The sequence below is a fragment of the Triturus cristatus genome, chromosome 4_2 (genome assembly GCF_964204655.1).
Source record: "Triturus cristatus chromosome 4_2, aTriCri1.1, whole genome shotgun sequence".
NCBI classification, from domain to species: domain Eukaryota; kingdom Metazoa; phylum Chordata; class Amphibia; order Caudata; family Salamandridae; genus Triturus; species Triturus cristatus.
In genome coordinates this window covers 899,323,325-899,337,489 of record NC_140586.1, presented here as the reverse complement: position 1 = coordinate 899,337,489, position 14,165 = coordinate 899,323,325, and the positions used below count along the sequence as shown (strand labels likewise).

Genomic DNA, 14,165 nt, shown 5'->3' with positions numbered 1-14,165 from the left:
TGCTTCTCTCCCTGAATGCCTGAGCTGATTATTTTGTCCTCTACAAATAGATCTGTGCTAAATGTCCTTTTACTCTTGCTTTTCCAGATGGGTCCACGTAATGTGTGCAGTGGCGGTTCTGGAAGCCAAGTTTGTTGATATTGCTGAACGACGCCCTGTTGACATTAGCAAGGTCCCATTTCAGCGTTTCAGACTAGTAAGTTCCTGTGGTCAAGCTTTGTCGTGCTTGTTTCTGTCGGTCCTTTGAAGGAATTTTAGATGGTACATTTCTTAAGGAGTTTTTTGTCTCATTGCTAACTGTAACACAAGGACCTATGCCTGTTGAGGTTCAGTCTGGTAAAGGATCTTGGCAAGTTTTGTCTTTGGGACTAAAGCCTTTTTTAATTGGTTTGACCACTTTCACAGCCCTTCCTTGCATCTTTGTGTGTGTTTTCATTCTGGTCTAACCTCTGTTTTTCCTTAAGTAAAATCTAATGAAATGCTTGGAGTTTTTCTACATTTTATAGTGCTGTTCTTTAGCAGAGCCTAACTCTGCAGACAGAGCACCCATAGTGAACCCACAACCTGAATGAGGCTGACTACTCTCTCCTGACCTCAGGCTCCCAAGATTGTAGTAGTGGAAACAGTATTATTCCAGTACAGGGACACTGACCTTCTAGGTAAAAGTCGCTAATTTTCATAATCTCTCGATCTCTCCTTTTCCCCTCTTTCTCCTGTAGAAATGTGTGTTCTGCAGGAAGCGCAAGAAGAGGATCAGCGGGTGCTGTGTGCAGTGCTCTCATGGACGGTGCCCTACCTCATTTCATGTTACATGTGCACAGGCTGCTGGCCTCATGATGCAGCCAGATGACTGGCCCTTTGTGGTGTTCATCACCTGCTTCAGGCATAAAAGTCCAACACAGTTGGAGGTGAGTGATCAGAGCAGTGGCAGAAAAGATGATTTAAACATTGCAAATACTTCGTTTTCTTTAGAAGCTCACGCACAGTGCAAAATCTCATTGTATTTAGCTTGGGAGTATTTTGTTTTAAGGGAGTGTATCTTTGCTGTCAGAGTTTGGCATTACATTTGGTGTGTGGCAGTGCTTTTGAAAGGTGATGAATGGAGAGCATATAAGGTTTTCTGACCACAGATTCCTGGCGCGAGACTGGATCTGGAAAACTTCTGAAATACCTCCAGCATGCCGGCAAGTTGCAACATCAGTCTTCGTCCCACCTGAGGACATGACAACATGGAGCTGCATATAGGCACTATGCCTGCATGCTGACTTCAGTTGCTCTTTTTTCGCAGCCTGCATGGATATCTCATCTCCTCCCCATACCAATCCCCCAGAAAGATGTAAGTGTGAATACCGGAAGCAAACATTGCTTACAGATCTGTAAAACGTCTGGTTGTGTGGCCTCAGCTCCAAAAATTACTCCAGGTCCTGTAACAAATGCTCCCTGATGCACCCCAAAAATGCAACAGTTAACAGGAAGCCAAACGTTACTTTGTCAAGCACAAAAAACACAGCTGATCCTGATCCAAGTCAAAAGGTTGGTCCATGTTCAGATTTCCCTCATCAGGTAAGGCGCAATCTGAGAGAGACACGTGTAGGAAGCTGGGTTTCTGTGACCGTAACCCCCAACTTTTTGCCAGATTTCTGATGCACTTTGACTTGATTTACCCTGGGTCCCTGCCAATCAGGTTCCCAGGCCTGTGTTCTTTCCCAAAACTGTACCTTTGTATCCCCAATTGGCACCTCTCTGGCCACACGTAAGTCCCTTGTAAAAGGTTCTACGGGTACCTAGGGCACTGTGAGCAGGGACGGCCTCCAAGGGCTGCAGTACATATTATGCCACCCTTAGAGGTCCTGTACCTAACACACACACTGCCATTGCAGGCTTTGTGTTTTGTTGCAACGAAAAGTGAAGAGTCGATATGGCACACATACCTGTGTGCTATTCCTGCAACCCACTGCCTTTGGTATAGGTAATACACCCCTCTAGCTGGGTGCACTATACCACTTGTGAGGGTACACATTTGCATGAGCACTGTACCCATACCGTGTCTAAGTACATTCTTAGACATTGTAAGTGCAGTATCACCAAAGAAAGACTCTGAGCCTGTTAAGGACAAAGAAAGCCAATGCCTGGAACCACTACTGCACCCGACGCCTACGGCCCTAGTGGTCCAGCGAGGTCCCCCAGCTCTACAGAGCCACCGTGTCTCTCAGAGCAGTCAGTGGGATTCCATTCACCAGTAGGTGATGGAAGTGTATACTTCCCTCTGGAATCTCCAGCTCACCTTTTGGGTCCACTTTAAGGCTAGGAGAACTTCCTCATCTGAGGAACCACCCTCAAAGGCAACACTGGCAAACCCTGAGGTTACACTAGGGGCCTGGTGTTTTAGACAGCAAGGATCTTTGGTGCCCTATCTTGTTGCATTTAAGGCACCAAGCCTCCTTGGGGTCTCAGTTCCCACCCTGGTACCCATTTTTATTTTGTGAGGTGTCTCGGGCCCAGCCTCCTAATCAGTATTTTGGGGACCTACAGGGGACTACTGTGAGAAAGTGGCTCTGTATATACTGTTCCTTAAAAGGTACAGGGTGTACAGAGTCCACAGTCCCCAAGGGTTTGACAGAGGCTAAAGTTAGATATTACCTTACTCTCTAAAGTGGTAGCTTGGTCGAGCAGTAAGGCAGTATCAGAGGACAGTGTAAAGCATTTGTTGTGCACACTCAGTCAGCAAATGGTCTCACACACTCAATAACTGAACTCTAGGCTAATGGTTTATATATATAAAATATATGCTTGTTTTATTTTAGAACCAACAATTGGATTTAAAATATACTTTCTCAGAATGAGATGTTTTATAAATACTTTTGCAATATGCAATTGACTTTTGTAAACAGTTACAAGTGGTTGCAATAGGCAACTCTGTTTTAAACACAACAATGCATTGAGCTCAATGGATAATTCAAGTTATTTGCAACAGATTACTTTTAGGATTACTTTTGGAATTCCAGGACTGGATCCTAGATTCAGTCATGGGTCAGTACTTAGAATCAAGTGATGAAAGTCGACTTAATTTCTGTGATGATTTTTAAACAATATTTAGCTATTTTAAAAGTTGACACTTAGAAAATATTTCAAAGAAGACAGTCAATGATTCCCTATAGAAGAAAATTCAAGTTGCAGGTACAGTATGTTCTCGTTACTTTTGTAATCCAGTACTGGGTGCCTAGACTCAGTACTGGGACCTTTATCCAAAACAGGTAAGTAATTACGTTTTCAGATATTTTACGATTTTTAAAGAATATTTAAAGATTGCAGAAATTGACACTTAGAAGAAATTTCACAGAAAAACAGTCAATGATTTCCTATGGAGGAAAATTGGGTTACGGGTAAGTACAGTTGTAAGTATTTTTCAGGGTCAGTGCTGGGCAACAAGATCCAGCACTGGGAGCTCACCTAAGAGCAGGTGAGTAATTTCGTTTTCATTACTCGGCTGATTTTTGGTGAATATTTTAAGATTTGAAAAGTCCACACTTAGAAGAAATTCAGGAAAAAGCCAGTCAATGTTACCCTATGAGGAAAATAGAATTATCGGTTTAAGGGTAAGTACTCGACTGGCAGAGTTGAGGTTCTGGGCATAGACTCAGGGGTCCCCCAGGGTCAGGTAGGTACAGTTGGTTCATCCTTAGCGACTCTAGGGCGGCCGGGTGCAGAGAGAGTTAGGCCCAATGTTATCCTATGAGGGATAGGGGGGCCTTGGTTGGTGGCTGCTGACTGGCAAGCCACGCGGCTGTGGGAGCTGGGCTCCTGGTCACTTACTCAGGGCAAGTGGGGAAGTAGGTAGGTGTAGAGGTTGCACTGCCAGGGCCACTCGGACGGCTGGGTGCAGGGTGCTTTTGAGCCTTCGGGCGCTCAATTGATTTCAATGGGAAATCTCCGGTTTAGAAAAAGACTGCAAGCTCGGGGAGGAGGATTCTTCAGGTGCCACCACCACTTCGAGAGGTAAGTTGGGTAGTTGGAGGATAGGTAGGTACCCCGGGATTGGGCACAGGGGGCCGCGGGGCACCGCGTGCAGGAGTGCCTTTTGGTGTCGGGAAATCTCACCCTCTGTTGATCGCGGTAGGAGGGGCACCTTGTTCTGAGGCTGCAGGCTTCTTCAGGGGTGTCAAGGGAGGTCCTTGGGTGCCGAGCTCGGGGTCACAGTCACCGTGGGGTCGTCCTCGTGGTCTTTGTTCACTCCGGCACTGGCCAGGCTTGGCTGGTGCAGAGTGTGCTGGGTTCGCGGTTCCGGGCTGCTGCCAGGGATTAGAGGTAGGTTTTGAGTAGAGCCTCTAATCATGGGAGTCCCAGGTGCTTAGAGTCACAAGGTAGCCAGGTCTTCCGGGTTTGTGAGGTTGCTGGCCACTGGAGATGCCGGGATTTAGCAGAGCAGGTTCGAGGGTCGACAGGCCGGTAGGGCTGGGGCCAAATCAGTTGGTGTCTTCCCCTTTTTGGCAGCTGCCTGGCAGGTCTTCTTGTTTCTTGATCTTCTTTGCTGTTTCGGAATCTGGATCTAAGGAAGGAAGGTTCAGGGTGCCCCTAAATACTAAATTTAGGGGCGTTACAGGTAGATAAAGGGCAGGGACCACGGGGTCTCTGCCCTGGGGTGGGTACACCCCCTATCCTGCCACTCTCCTGTGGGAGGGGGACAGTGGCTTAGTCCTGATTGGGCAAGGCTCCCCATCTTCAAGATGGCGAGAGCCCGGAGATGTGCTTCACCTCGCCTCCCCCACCTGAGGGGTGGGGTTGGCAGAGGCTGGCACACCCCCTGTCCCTCTTTGGGGTTTCCAGCCAGTCTTCCCGCCAGAGTGGGGGTTTAGAACCAGTAGGGGTCAGTTGCTGAGTACAGCAAGTGGCCTGGAGAAGCTCACAAAGGCGGCATGCCTTTGAAGCTTCCCCTGCCTTTCCTGGGGGAGAAGACCTAGCACCTCGCCCAGGATGTCTATTGTTGCAGGCCCAGGAGAGCGGATGGCTCTCTACCCAGGTGTCCAGCAACATGTCTGCTGTGTGACAGCCTAGGCAGCCCCTCAGACAAGACATGGATTGTAGGTTAGGTTCAGGGGGCATCTCTAAGATGCCCTCTGTCGTGCATTGTACATTAAATCCCACACTGGCATCAGTGCAGGTTTAATGTGCTGAGAAGGTTGATACCAAACTTCTCAGTCTTCAGTGGAGCCATCATGGTGCTTTGGCATTCGTGTTGACGATCTCCCAGCACCATATACTCTTAAATTGCAGCATTGCACTTACAGTGCCCAGGAATGGACCTGGGTACTGTAGGGGCACAAGGCTCATGCCCCTGTACCTACACCACTGGCATAGGGCACCCAGCTAGAGGGGTGGCTGATGTATGCCAGGGCAGTGTGTTGTGGGCATGGCACCCAGGGATGTGTGCCATGTCGACTCTCTGTTTTGTTGTATACCCAGACAGCCTGCAACGGCAGTGTGTTTGTGTCAGGGTACAGGGCCTCTAAGGGTGGCACAATAAGTGCTGCAGGCCTTAGGGGCCTTCCCTGGTCTCAAGGCCCTGGGTACCTAGTGTACCATTTACCAGGGGCTGACATGTGGCCAGGGTTTGCGAATTTGGGTTTAGGTTTCAGCACAGTTTTTAGGGAAGGAACACAGGCCCTGGGCACCTGATTGGCAGGAGCCCAGGGCACACTCAGTCAAAGTACATTCAGCAAAAAGTGGGGGCATACCATGCAAGAAAGATGGCCCTTTCTCACACTAATAAAGGTTGCTATTTCATTGTTCATTTGATCTTTACTTATCTTAAGGTTGTAGATATGCATGCTTACTATTACACTATATTTATGCACCTATGTATTTAGATATTTCGATGTGTGTGTGTATATAGATGTGTGTGTGTGTGTGTGTGTGTGTGTATATATATTCACTGGAAAAAACATAGGTTTCAGGGCTGTTATGGTTAGCTGGACATTTCACTCGTGCAAAACCATTTCAATTCCTCCGTTATAGTTAGTTCTGCTAACTATAACTCGCGCGCCCGCAATCCACTGCTGATGATGTCACATATTACATCATTCATGACATGGTCAGTGACATCACTGATGACATCTCAAATGACATTACTGATGACATAATCCACGTGACAATCAGATACACATCATCTTACACTAGTATAACCTTTCATCACTCACTGTAAAATACAGAGTACCATATTTGAATCCATTGACACACTAATACAAGTTTCTAAAAACCCACTCAGTGATTCCTAGATCTACACACACATCTAATCACTTACCTATAGACTCACTCATACATGCTGTCAATGATCAATAGAACACTATCAAATATACTTGTACACCTATGTCGACATTACACACCAGCACACATCCTATTCACTTATGCAGTCATTCTACTCACTTAGGCAAACAATGGATCATACTTACATTTAGTCAGCTACACACTTATACAAACACCACTTCATTTATTCATATAGATAGTAACTCATACTTAGTGTGTTATAAAATCACTATTACAAGTATATAGTTATCCATACAGTCACTCATACAATCACTGAGTCTTATGTATACTTATTTAAATACAACAACTGTCACATACACTGCCTTTTATTTTTCTAGTTTGTTGGACATGTACCATTGAGAGATATATTTGCTCATCACCACACCCATAAAGATATTCACTCACCCAAACAACTGTTATAACATGTAGTCTTAACCTCATATACCTACTGAATCAACTATTCACACATCTTTGGACAGTCACACACCCCCCACCGAACCACACACACATTCGCTCTCCCATACAAATACTAAGTTAGCAAATCAATAACTAATATAGACTTTCACATAGCTATTAACCAACTGGTGCAGCAGTTTACACAACAACTGACAAAGTGATACAGATATTCTCACAGTTTAATTACTATCCAATATATTTAGTGAGACACTATAAATTAGTCAAGTAAACAGTCAATCACACTGCTTCTAAATCCTCCATCCAGATATTTATATTTATATATCCACTCATTCTTCAATGCAGATTGCTAAATATAATACATATTTAAATAACAAACCAAACCACATTCACTGGATGATGTCATCAGTGATGTCATTTGAGATGTCATCAGTGATGTCACTGACCATGTCATGAATGATGTAATATGTGACATCATCAGCACTGGATTGCGGGCACGCGAGTTCTAGTTAGCAGAACTAACTACAACAGAGGAATTTAATTGGTTTTGTACGAGTGAAATGTTCAGCTAACTATAACAGCCCTGAAACCCATGTTTTTTTCAGTGAATATATATATATATATACAAACATGTATAAACATATATATAATCTGCATATCTATATAAATACAAATATAAATGCATGCATACATATAAATATATATGCATGTTATGCACATGAAAGTTTGAAAAACACTAATAAAAGCAAAGCTAAAAACCCACCTAATTACAAACAGAATTGCTTTAACTTAAACGAGGGCGAGACCTATTGCATTTTCAATGCTTGTTTACTTTGGTTCCATCAAGAAGGCATTCAGATGTGTCACACATTTACCATAAATTCTGAATGTTAGCACTCTAGTTGCTCATTAGATCACTGTAGTAAAGCTACTGCTCACCAGGGAAGTCTGCTGCTGGTATTCAAAGTTTCAGTCTGCATGTCAGAATTTGTTAATGAAATAGAAGAGTCAAAATGTGCCCTAATTTTTCTTTCTGCAGCACTAATCATAATTTATATGGCAAAATGAACCCCCTCACTGTGTTCCTTTTTAAATTAAATGTTTTAAGTGTTACCACTTTATTCCAATCAAGATGGCTTCAGGTGTGCCATACTTTTGTCATAAGTAAGACTATTAGCGCTCTAGTTGTTTTTTAGAACACTCTGGGACATTCTGTCATTGGGCTATACTTGGGCTACATCTGTGTGATATTTGTGCTACATTTGGGCTCTTTTGTCTCTGGTGGCCATCTTGGGAGACCTATTTGTTATGAAGTTTCCTAATTTCCTCATTTACTACGGTCTCCTCAGTAGGAATACTTTCAGTTTTTTACTTTGATTCCATCAAGAAGGCATTCAGATGTGTCACACATTTGCCATAAATTCAGAATGTTAGCACTCTAGTTGCTCATTAGATCACTGTAGTAAAGCTACTGCTTACCAGGGAAGTCTGCTGCTGGTATTGAAAGTGCATGTTTCAGTCTGCATGTCAGAATTTTTTAATGAAATAGAAGAGGATTTGAGAAGTCACTCAAAATGTGCCCTAATTTTTCTTTTTGCAGCACTAATCATACTTTCTATGGCAAAATGAACCCCCTCATTTTTTTCCTTTTTAAATGAAATGTTTAAAGAGTTACCACTTTATTCCAATCAAGATGGCTTCAGGTGTGCCATACGTTTGTCATAAGTAGGACTGTTAGCGCTCTAGTTGTTCTTTAGAACACTCTGGGAAGCTGCAGTAGAACACAAAGGAATCAACTGACAGTCTCTGCCCTTGTTGGATGTACATGTTTTACTGAGAATGTCAGACTTCATTCTCACATGACTGAGAAAGATCATGTGAATTTGCAGAAAATATGCTCTCAGTTTAGCTTATAGATCACCTTCCAAACCTCTGTGGGAAAATCATGAGAAAATAGTTTTCTCTCAAACATGATTCAGGATATCCCACCAGAAGGCTTTTTCACATGGTAAAATCACCTTAGAACACACCACAATTCCTAAAATGAGTATGGTACCATCAACAAATGATTTATAATTTAACTAAAGTCTTAAAACCTTCTATTAACTGCAATGCTTTTTAATGAGGTGCTATCATGTATATTGGTGCCAAGATGGCTGCCAACACTTGGATGAAGTTCTGACAGCCAATCCGATCTCATGATGAGATGTGTGGTTAGGCCTCGCCCAGATATATCTATGATTTTACTTTTGATTTTCTCAAAAACTACTGAATTGATTTACACCATTTAACCAAAAGGCACAAGTGTGAACCAAGGGCTACCGTTTTGCCAAATTTAGTGTAATTCTGTTCAGCAGTTCGGGCTGTAGCTGCGCTTAAAGGTTCCAATAGAAAATTGCATGGGGAAAACACGTTTTGGGACCCCCCTTTTTTCTCGGCCCCTGCTTGACGAATCACCCCGAGAATTTCAGGATTGGAGCAGACCGGAGCGCCCCACCAGTTTTAAAACTTTCGCGAAGATTCGTCAACCAGCGCCAAAGTTATTCCAAATAGAATGTTGCGGATTTCCTATGGATAATAGGTCCTAACTATAACTACCTACTGGCGACCGCCAATAGGTAATCTAGAGAGAGAAATAGTTATATATAGATAGTTATATATAGATATATATTAATCTTGTATGCACCTTTATAAAAGTATATTGCGTTTTACCCACCATCCTCCAAGGGTACTTCAGTTACCTACAATATTGCTTGCTATTCCTATTCAAGCATGTGAATCTATGAAAAATCCAATACTGGATAAGAAAATAAGTTACTTGGGGCGCTAGGTGGCGCACGACCAAAATGGCCGCACGCCTGTGAGGCTCTTGCCTTACCGAGCAGGAAAATATACTTCATCCTCATCCTGGGCTGGCGTGGTGACTATCCGCAGGCACCGTGAACTGTCGGAAGAGTTGCTGCGTCTATTGGTGTCACGATTGCTCAATACTTTGGACGATATCCCGGTGGCGCTGCCGCCGTTGCTTGGGGCGGCCTCCTGTGCTTCGGGCCGGAGCTAGATGACGGGCGCTTGAGCTAGGAAAGCCCGGGGCCGTGGTGGTGGAGGCGGAGCTCTGCTGTGCCGGTGCTTCAGAGGCTAGTCTTTGCCGCCTCGCTTGCTGAATACCGGGGGCGGGCGCCGCATAGGCGTTGGTGCTGCCTCCCGGTGCCTGGAGACTCCGGCGGTCGCTCGCTGCATACAGGAGTTCCGGAGGTGAGTGCCGCATACGTGTTGGTGCTGGGCCCGGTACTTGGAGACTCTGGCAGCGCTGCGGACATGGGCGCGGACGGCCCATGATACGCCTGAAGTTTTTGACGCGGCAGACGGCACCGCCGAGTGGGGGAATCAGGGGAACTCTGCACATAAATTCACCGGATCACGGTGCTCACCTGACTTCCATGGAGCGCGGTAAGCGCTGGTATTAATATGATTTCGCGCGCACAGGCGGGGACGGCCATCTTACCTACCTGGCATCCTGTGGCTTGAGATGGGTACGCAGACCCCGGCGGTCTAAATGTAATTCTTGATAGCGGAGCGAGACCCTTGTTTATTTCCTGGCGGTGCGCTGGTCGGAGGCTTCTGCTCAGCTTGAAGTTATTGCCAGCTGTGACAACAGCAACATAGACTGGTCCTGGCAGCCAATTTGAGGCAGCTGAGTGTCCAACTACACAGCCTGGCAAGAGACTGGTAATGGCTCACGGCGGATAGCGGTGGAGAGATTGAGAGTGCCACACCACTCCTGGGTGTGGCATTTACCTTTCAGAGCAGCAGATAGTCTTGTTGGAAATTCAACCACATTGTTATACTACACGAGCAGAGTTGCATCCTGTGGTGTTAGGCTGGTGACATCAGGGGTGTTAGAGCGATAGACTGGCTGGATTTGACTGTCTGGTGGCATGAGTCTCGCGTTTGGACACACATGCGAAGGTGTTGCTGGCACTGCGCTGCGTGGTGATAGCTACTAGCCAAGATTTGCTGTACCCGCTGTAGCTGATAGCCTCCCTTGCCACCCTAGTTGTGCTGCTGCTTGGATTTGGGCGTTGCAAGATGGGGCGTACGGATGCCAAGCAAACCAAACTTACATTTGAAGCACGCAAGGTGCCCAGATCGGCCTCGCAGGACCATGCTGATTCGGACGCCTCGGAGGCGCCTGACGAAGACTGGAAGGCCCTCCTGCTGGACATGAAGCACATTCTCACGTCCATAGATACCAAGATCGACACGATGAACATGCGCATGGAGGCTATGGTTAACAAACTCGACCAGCACGAGCTGCGGATAAAAGAAGCAGAGACCAGGGTTTCGGACCTTGAGGATGGTGCTGCTTCCAACCGGGGTCAATTGTCGCAAATGGACAAGCTGCTCAAAGTTATAGCGGATAAAAATGAGGATTTGGAGGCTCGCTCCCGAAGGAATAACGTCCGTATTCTCGGCTTGGCGGAATCCACAAACGTGGGTTACATGGAAGACTTCATAGAACGGCTGGTTGTGGAACTGTTCGGCAGGGAATCCTTTTCAGCACATCTCACTGTGGAGAGGGCGCACAGATCGCTGGGAATTCTCCCCCCTCCGGGGTCGCCGCCGCGGCCGGTGATAGCCCGCTTCTTGAATTACCGTTACAGGGATGCGGTCCTGAGGCTGGCTCGTGACAAGAAACAGGTCCACTATGAGAATACCATATTGGCGTTTTACCCCGACTTCACCCAATCAGTGCAAGATGCCAGGCGTAAGTTTTCTGCAGTCAAGAAAAAGCTTCAAGCGCAGGACATTTCTTACGCAATGCTGTATCTGGCGCGATTGCGGATAACACATCAGGGGTCGCAGCACTTCTTCCAGAACCCGCAGCAGGTTGAAGACTTCCTTAAGTGGCAGCGGCGTGCAGCGCCCGGAGACCGGGGGGCGCAACGACGTTCTAGATCACATTCTCCGTTATCGGATCCTGACTAAGGCCTATACTGGACATTAGATCCTCCTGTGACTCTTCTGGACACTATGCTGTTACTGATTGACCTGCAATTGGTGATGTTATTTTTCCCTTTTTTTGTGTTAGGCATGATGTCCTGCTCGGCATCTCCCTTCCGTCCGCGACAGCTGCTCACTTTCAAGTGGAGTGGTGTGTGGGTGAAAATAAGGAGGGAGAGGGCAGGTCGTGGGCCCCTGGCGTTTACCTATGTGGGCATCCCCCAAATATTTGATGATGAGGGACAGTCAATGTGGAATGTTGACAATTGTTTGGGTGGGGAGGGACTATGTACCCGGCATGTTGGGGACGCCGGTGTGGGAGGGGGGTATTTGGTTGAAAATTTCTGAATTACACTATTCAGCGTGATTCTTGATGCAACAATAGGTACAGCTTGTTATAGTATGCACCCTGGCAGACACCACACAAGATTTTAATGGATTGAAGATTGCTTCATGGAACGTGCGGGGCTTGAATAACCCCAGGAAGAAAAGGCAGGTGCTTGGGTATTTAGATAGACACCATGTTGCCGTAGCTATGTTACAGGAGACACATCTGGGCCCTGGAGGAGTACCTTTATTCGCCTCGCGATGGGCTTCACATCGATGCTTCGCATGCTACTCCAGCTATTCTTGCGGAGTGGCTATCCTATTCAAAAGGGGGGTGCCATTCGTGCCTAGTGGAATAGATACTGATATGGGAGGCAGATTTTGCCTAATCTGGGGACACTCTACTCTCATGGTGTGACGTTTGCTAATTATTATGGCCCCAATATCGATGACCCCCACACTCTTATCAGGTTATGGAACAGAATTCAAGAGATAGGCACTGCATATGTCATCTGGGGCGGGGACTTTAATACGACGTTAAAGCCACGGCTAGATAGGTCCCGAGTTACTCCGGCACACTTCACGCTTACTCACAGAACACTGAGCGACATAGTAGTTGACAGTCATTTACTGGACACTTGGCGGCACATACACCCTGGGGGGCAGGAGGGTACGCACTACTCGGCAGTCCACTCATCCTGGGCTAGATTGGATTACATGTTCCTATCGATTGGGATGGCGCACTGGCTGCACGATGCTGCCCACTTAGCCCGAACGTATTCAGATCACTCCCCAGTGGTGGTCGAGCTACATGTTCCTTTGCAGCACTCCCCATATAATAGCTGGCGCCTTAAACCTTCACACTTGCAGGACGCGGCTTTTAAAGCGGAACTAAAGCAGGATATACGGGACTTTTTTGAGCGCGATATCAAATCGGTTTCCAGTATGACCATGGTCTGGGAAGCGTTTAAAGTGACGGCCCGGGGATGGTGTTTGTCCAAAGGGGGTGGCATTCTTAAGGCGTTGCGCAGAGACCTTTCCAGATTGGAAGATGAGCTGAAAACATTGGAACAGGAAGCTAGTGGCAGTACTGATGGGCATGCACTCGGGGCTACCATACGTAGCAAATTGACGGAATTTGGCGAGATGGCTGACAGGGAAAGTGAGTTTCGGGGAAAACCGCACCTGGCCAGAAGATATGGGGAGGGAGATAGGTCGGGAAAGGCACTGGCGGCAGCAATCAGACCCCCAAGGTTCTCTAACTACATAACGGAGATACAGGATGAGCAAGGTCAGATACATAGAAATCTTCCGGATCAATTGATCACGTTTCGAGACTTTTATAGAAATCTGTACTCCTCTCAGCGGGGTGCCCCTCTACATCTTCCTGAATATCTAGAGGATACTGCTCTAGCCTGGTTGGGGAAAATCAGCAAAAATTCTTGAACCTGGAGTTGGAGTTAGATGAAATCACAGAGGCTATTATGCAAATGAAGTCTGGTCGGGCTCCTGGGTCAGATGGGCTGCCTATAGAATTTTACAAAACTTATGCTTCGATCCTTGCTCCCATTCTGAAGGAGGTATTCTATACGGCATTGGAAGAAGGTAGTCTGCCAGGAACTATGCGTGAGGCCTTAATAACCTCGTTATTGAAACCGGGGAAGTCACCTGTGTCCTGTGACTTATATCGTCCCTTGACTTTACTAAATTGTGACACTAAAATACTTGCTAAAGTGTTAGCGACTCGTCTGGGTCTGCTGATGCAGCGGCTGGTCCTCCCTGACCAGGGGGGATTTGTCCCCAACCGGGCCACGACGCATAACCTTCGGTCGCTGGCTGCAGTGTTACAGGATATTGACCCCAACAGCTCAGCGGTAGCGGTTTTTCCCGACGCCACTAAGGCGTTTGACTCCCTGGAGTGGGATTACTTGCTGGGGGTATTGGAGCGTATGGGAATGCCGTACACCTTATTAAACTGGATCAGGTTGCTATATAGTCGACCAGTGGCATCAGTGCTCTTAAATGGGGCTAAATCCTCACCTTTTGCTATTTCCAGGGGTACGCGTCAGGGGTGCCCATTATCTCCTATTTTGTTTGCCCTTGCCATTGAACCCTTAGCA

At 46.5% G+C, this 14,165-nt stretch overlaps 1 protein-coding gene across 3 annotated transcripts in view; it reads left to right on the top strand.

Annotated features, from left to right (window-relative positions):
* Positions 1–14,165, top strand: part of KDM4A (lysine demethylase 4A) — a 612,801-nt gene that overhangs the window by 533,971 nt on the left and 64,665 nt on the right. For all 3 annotated transcript variants that reach the window (XM_085602947.1, XM_085602948.1, XM_085602949.1), the window contains 2 exons: positions 88–196; positions 720–908. In XM_085602947.1, coding sequence (XP_085459073.1) covers positions 88–196; positions 720–908 — 298 coding nt within the window. The remainder of the gene's footprint in view (positions 1–87; positions 197–719; positions 909–14,165) is intronic.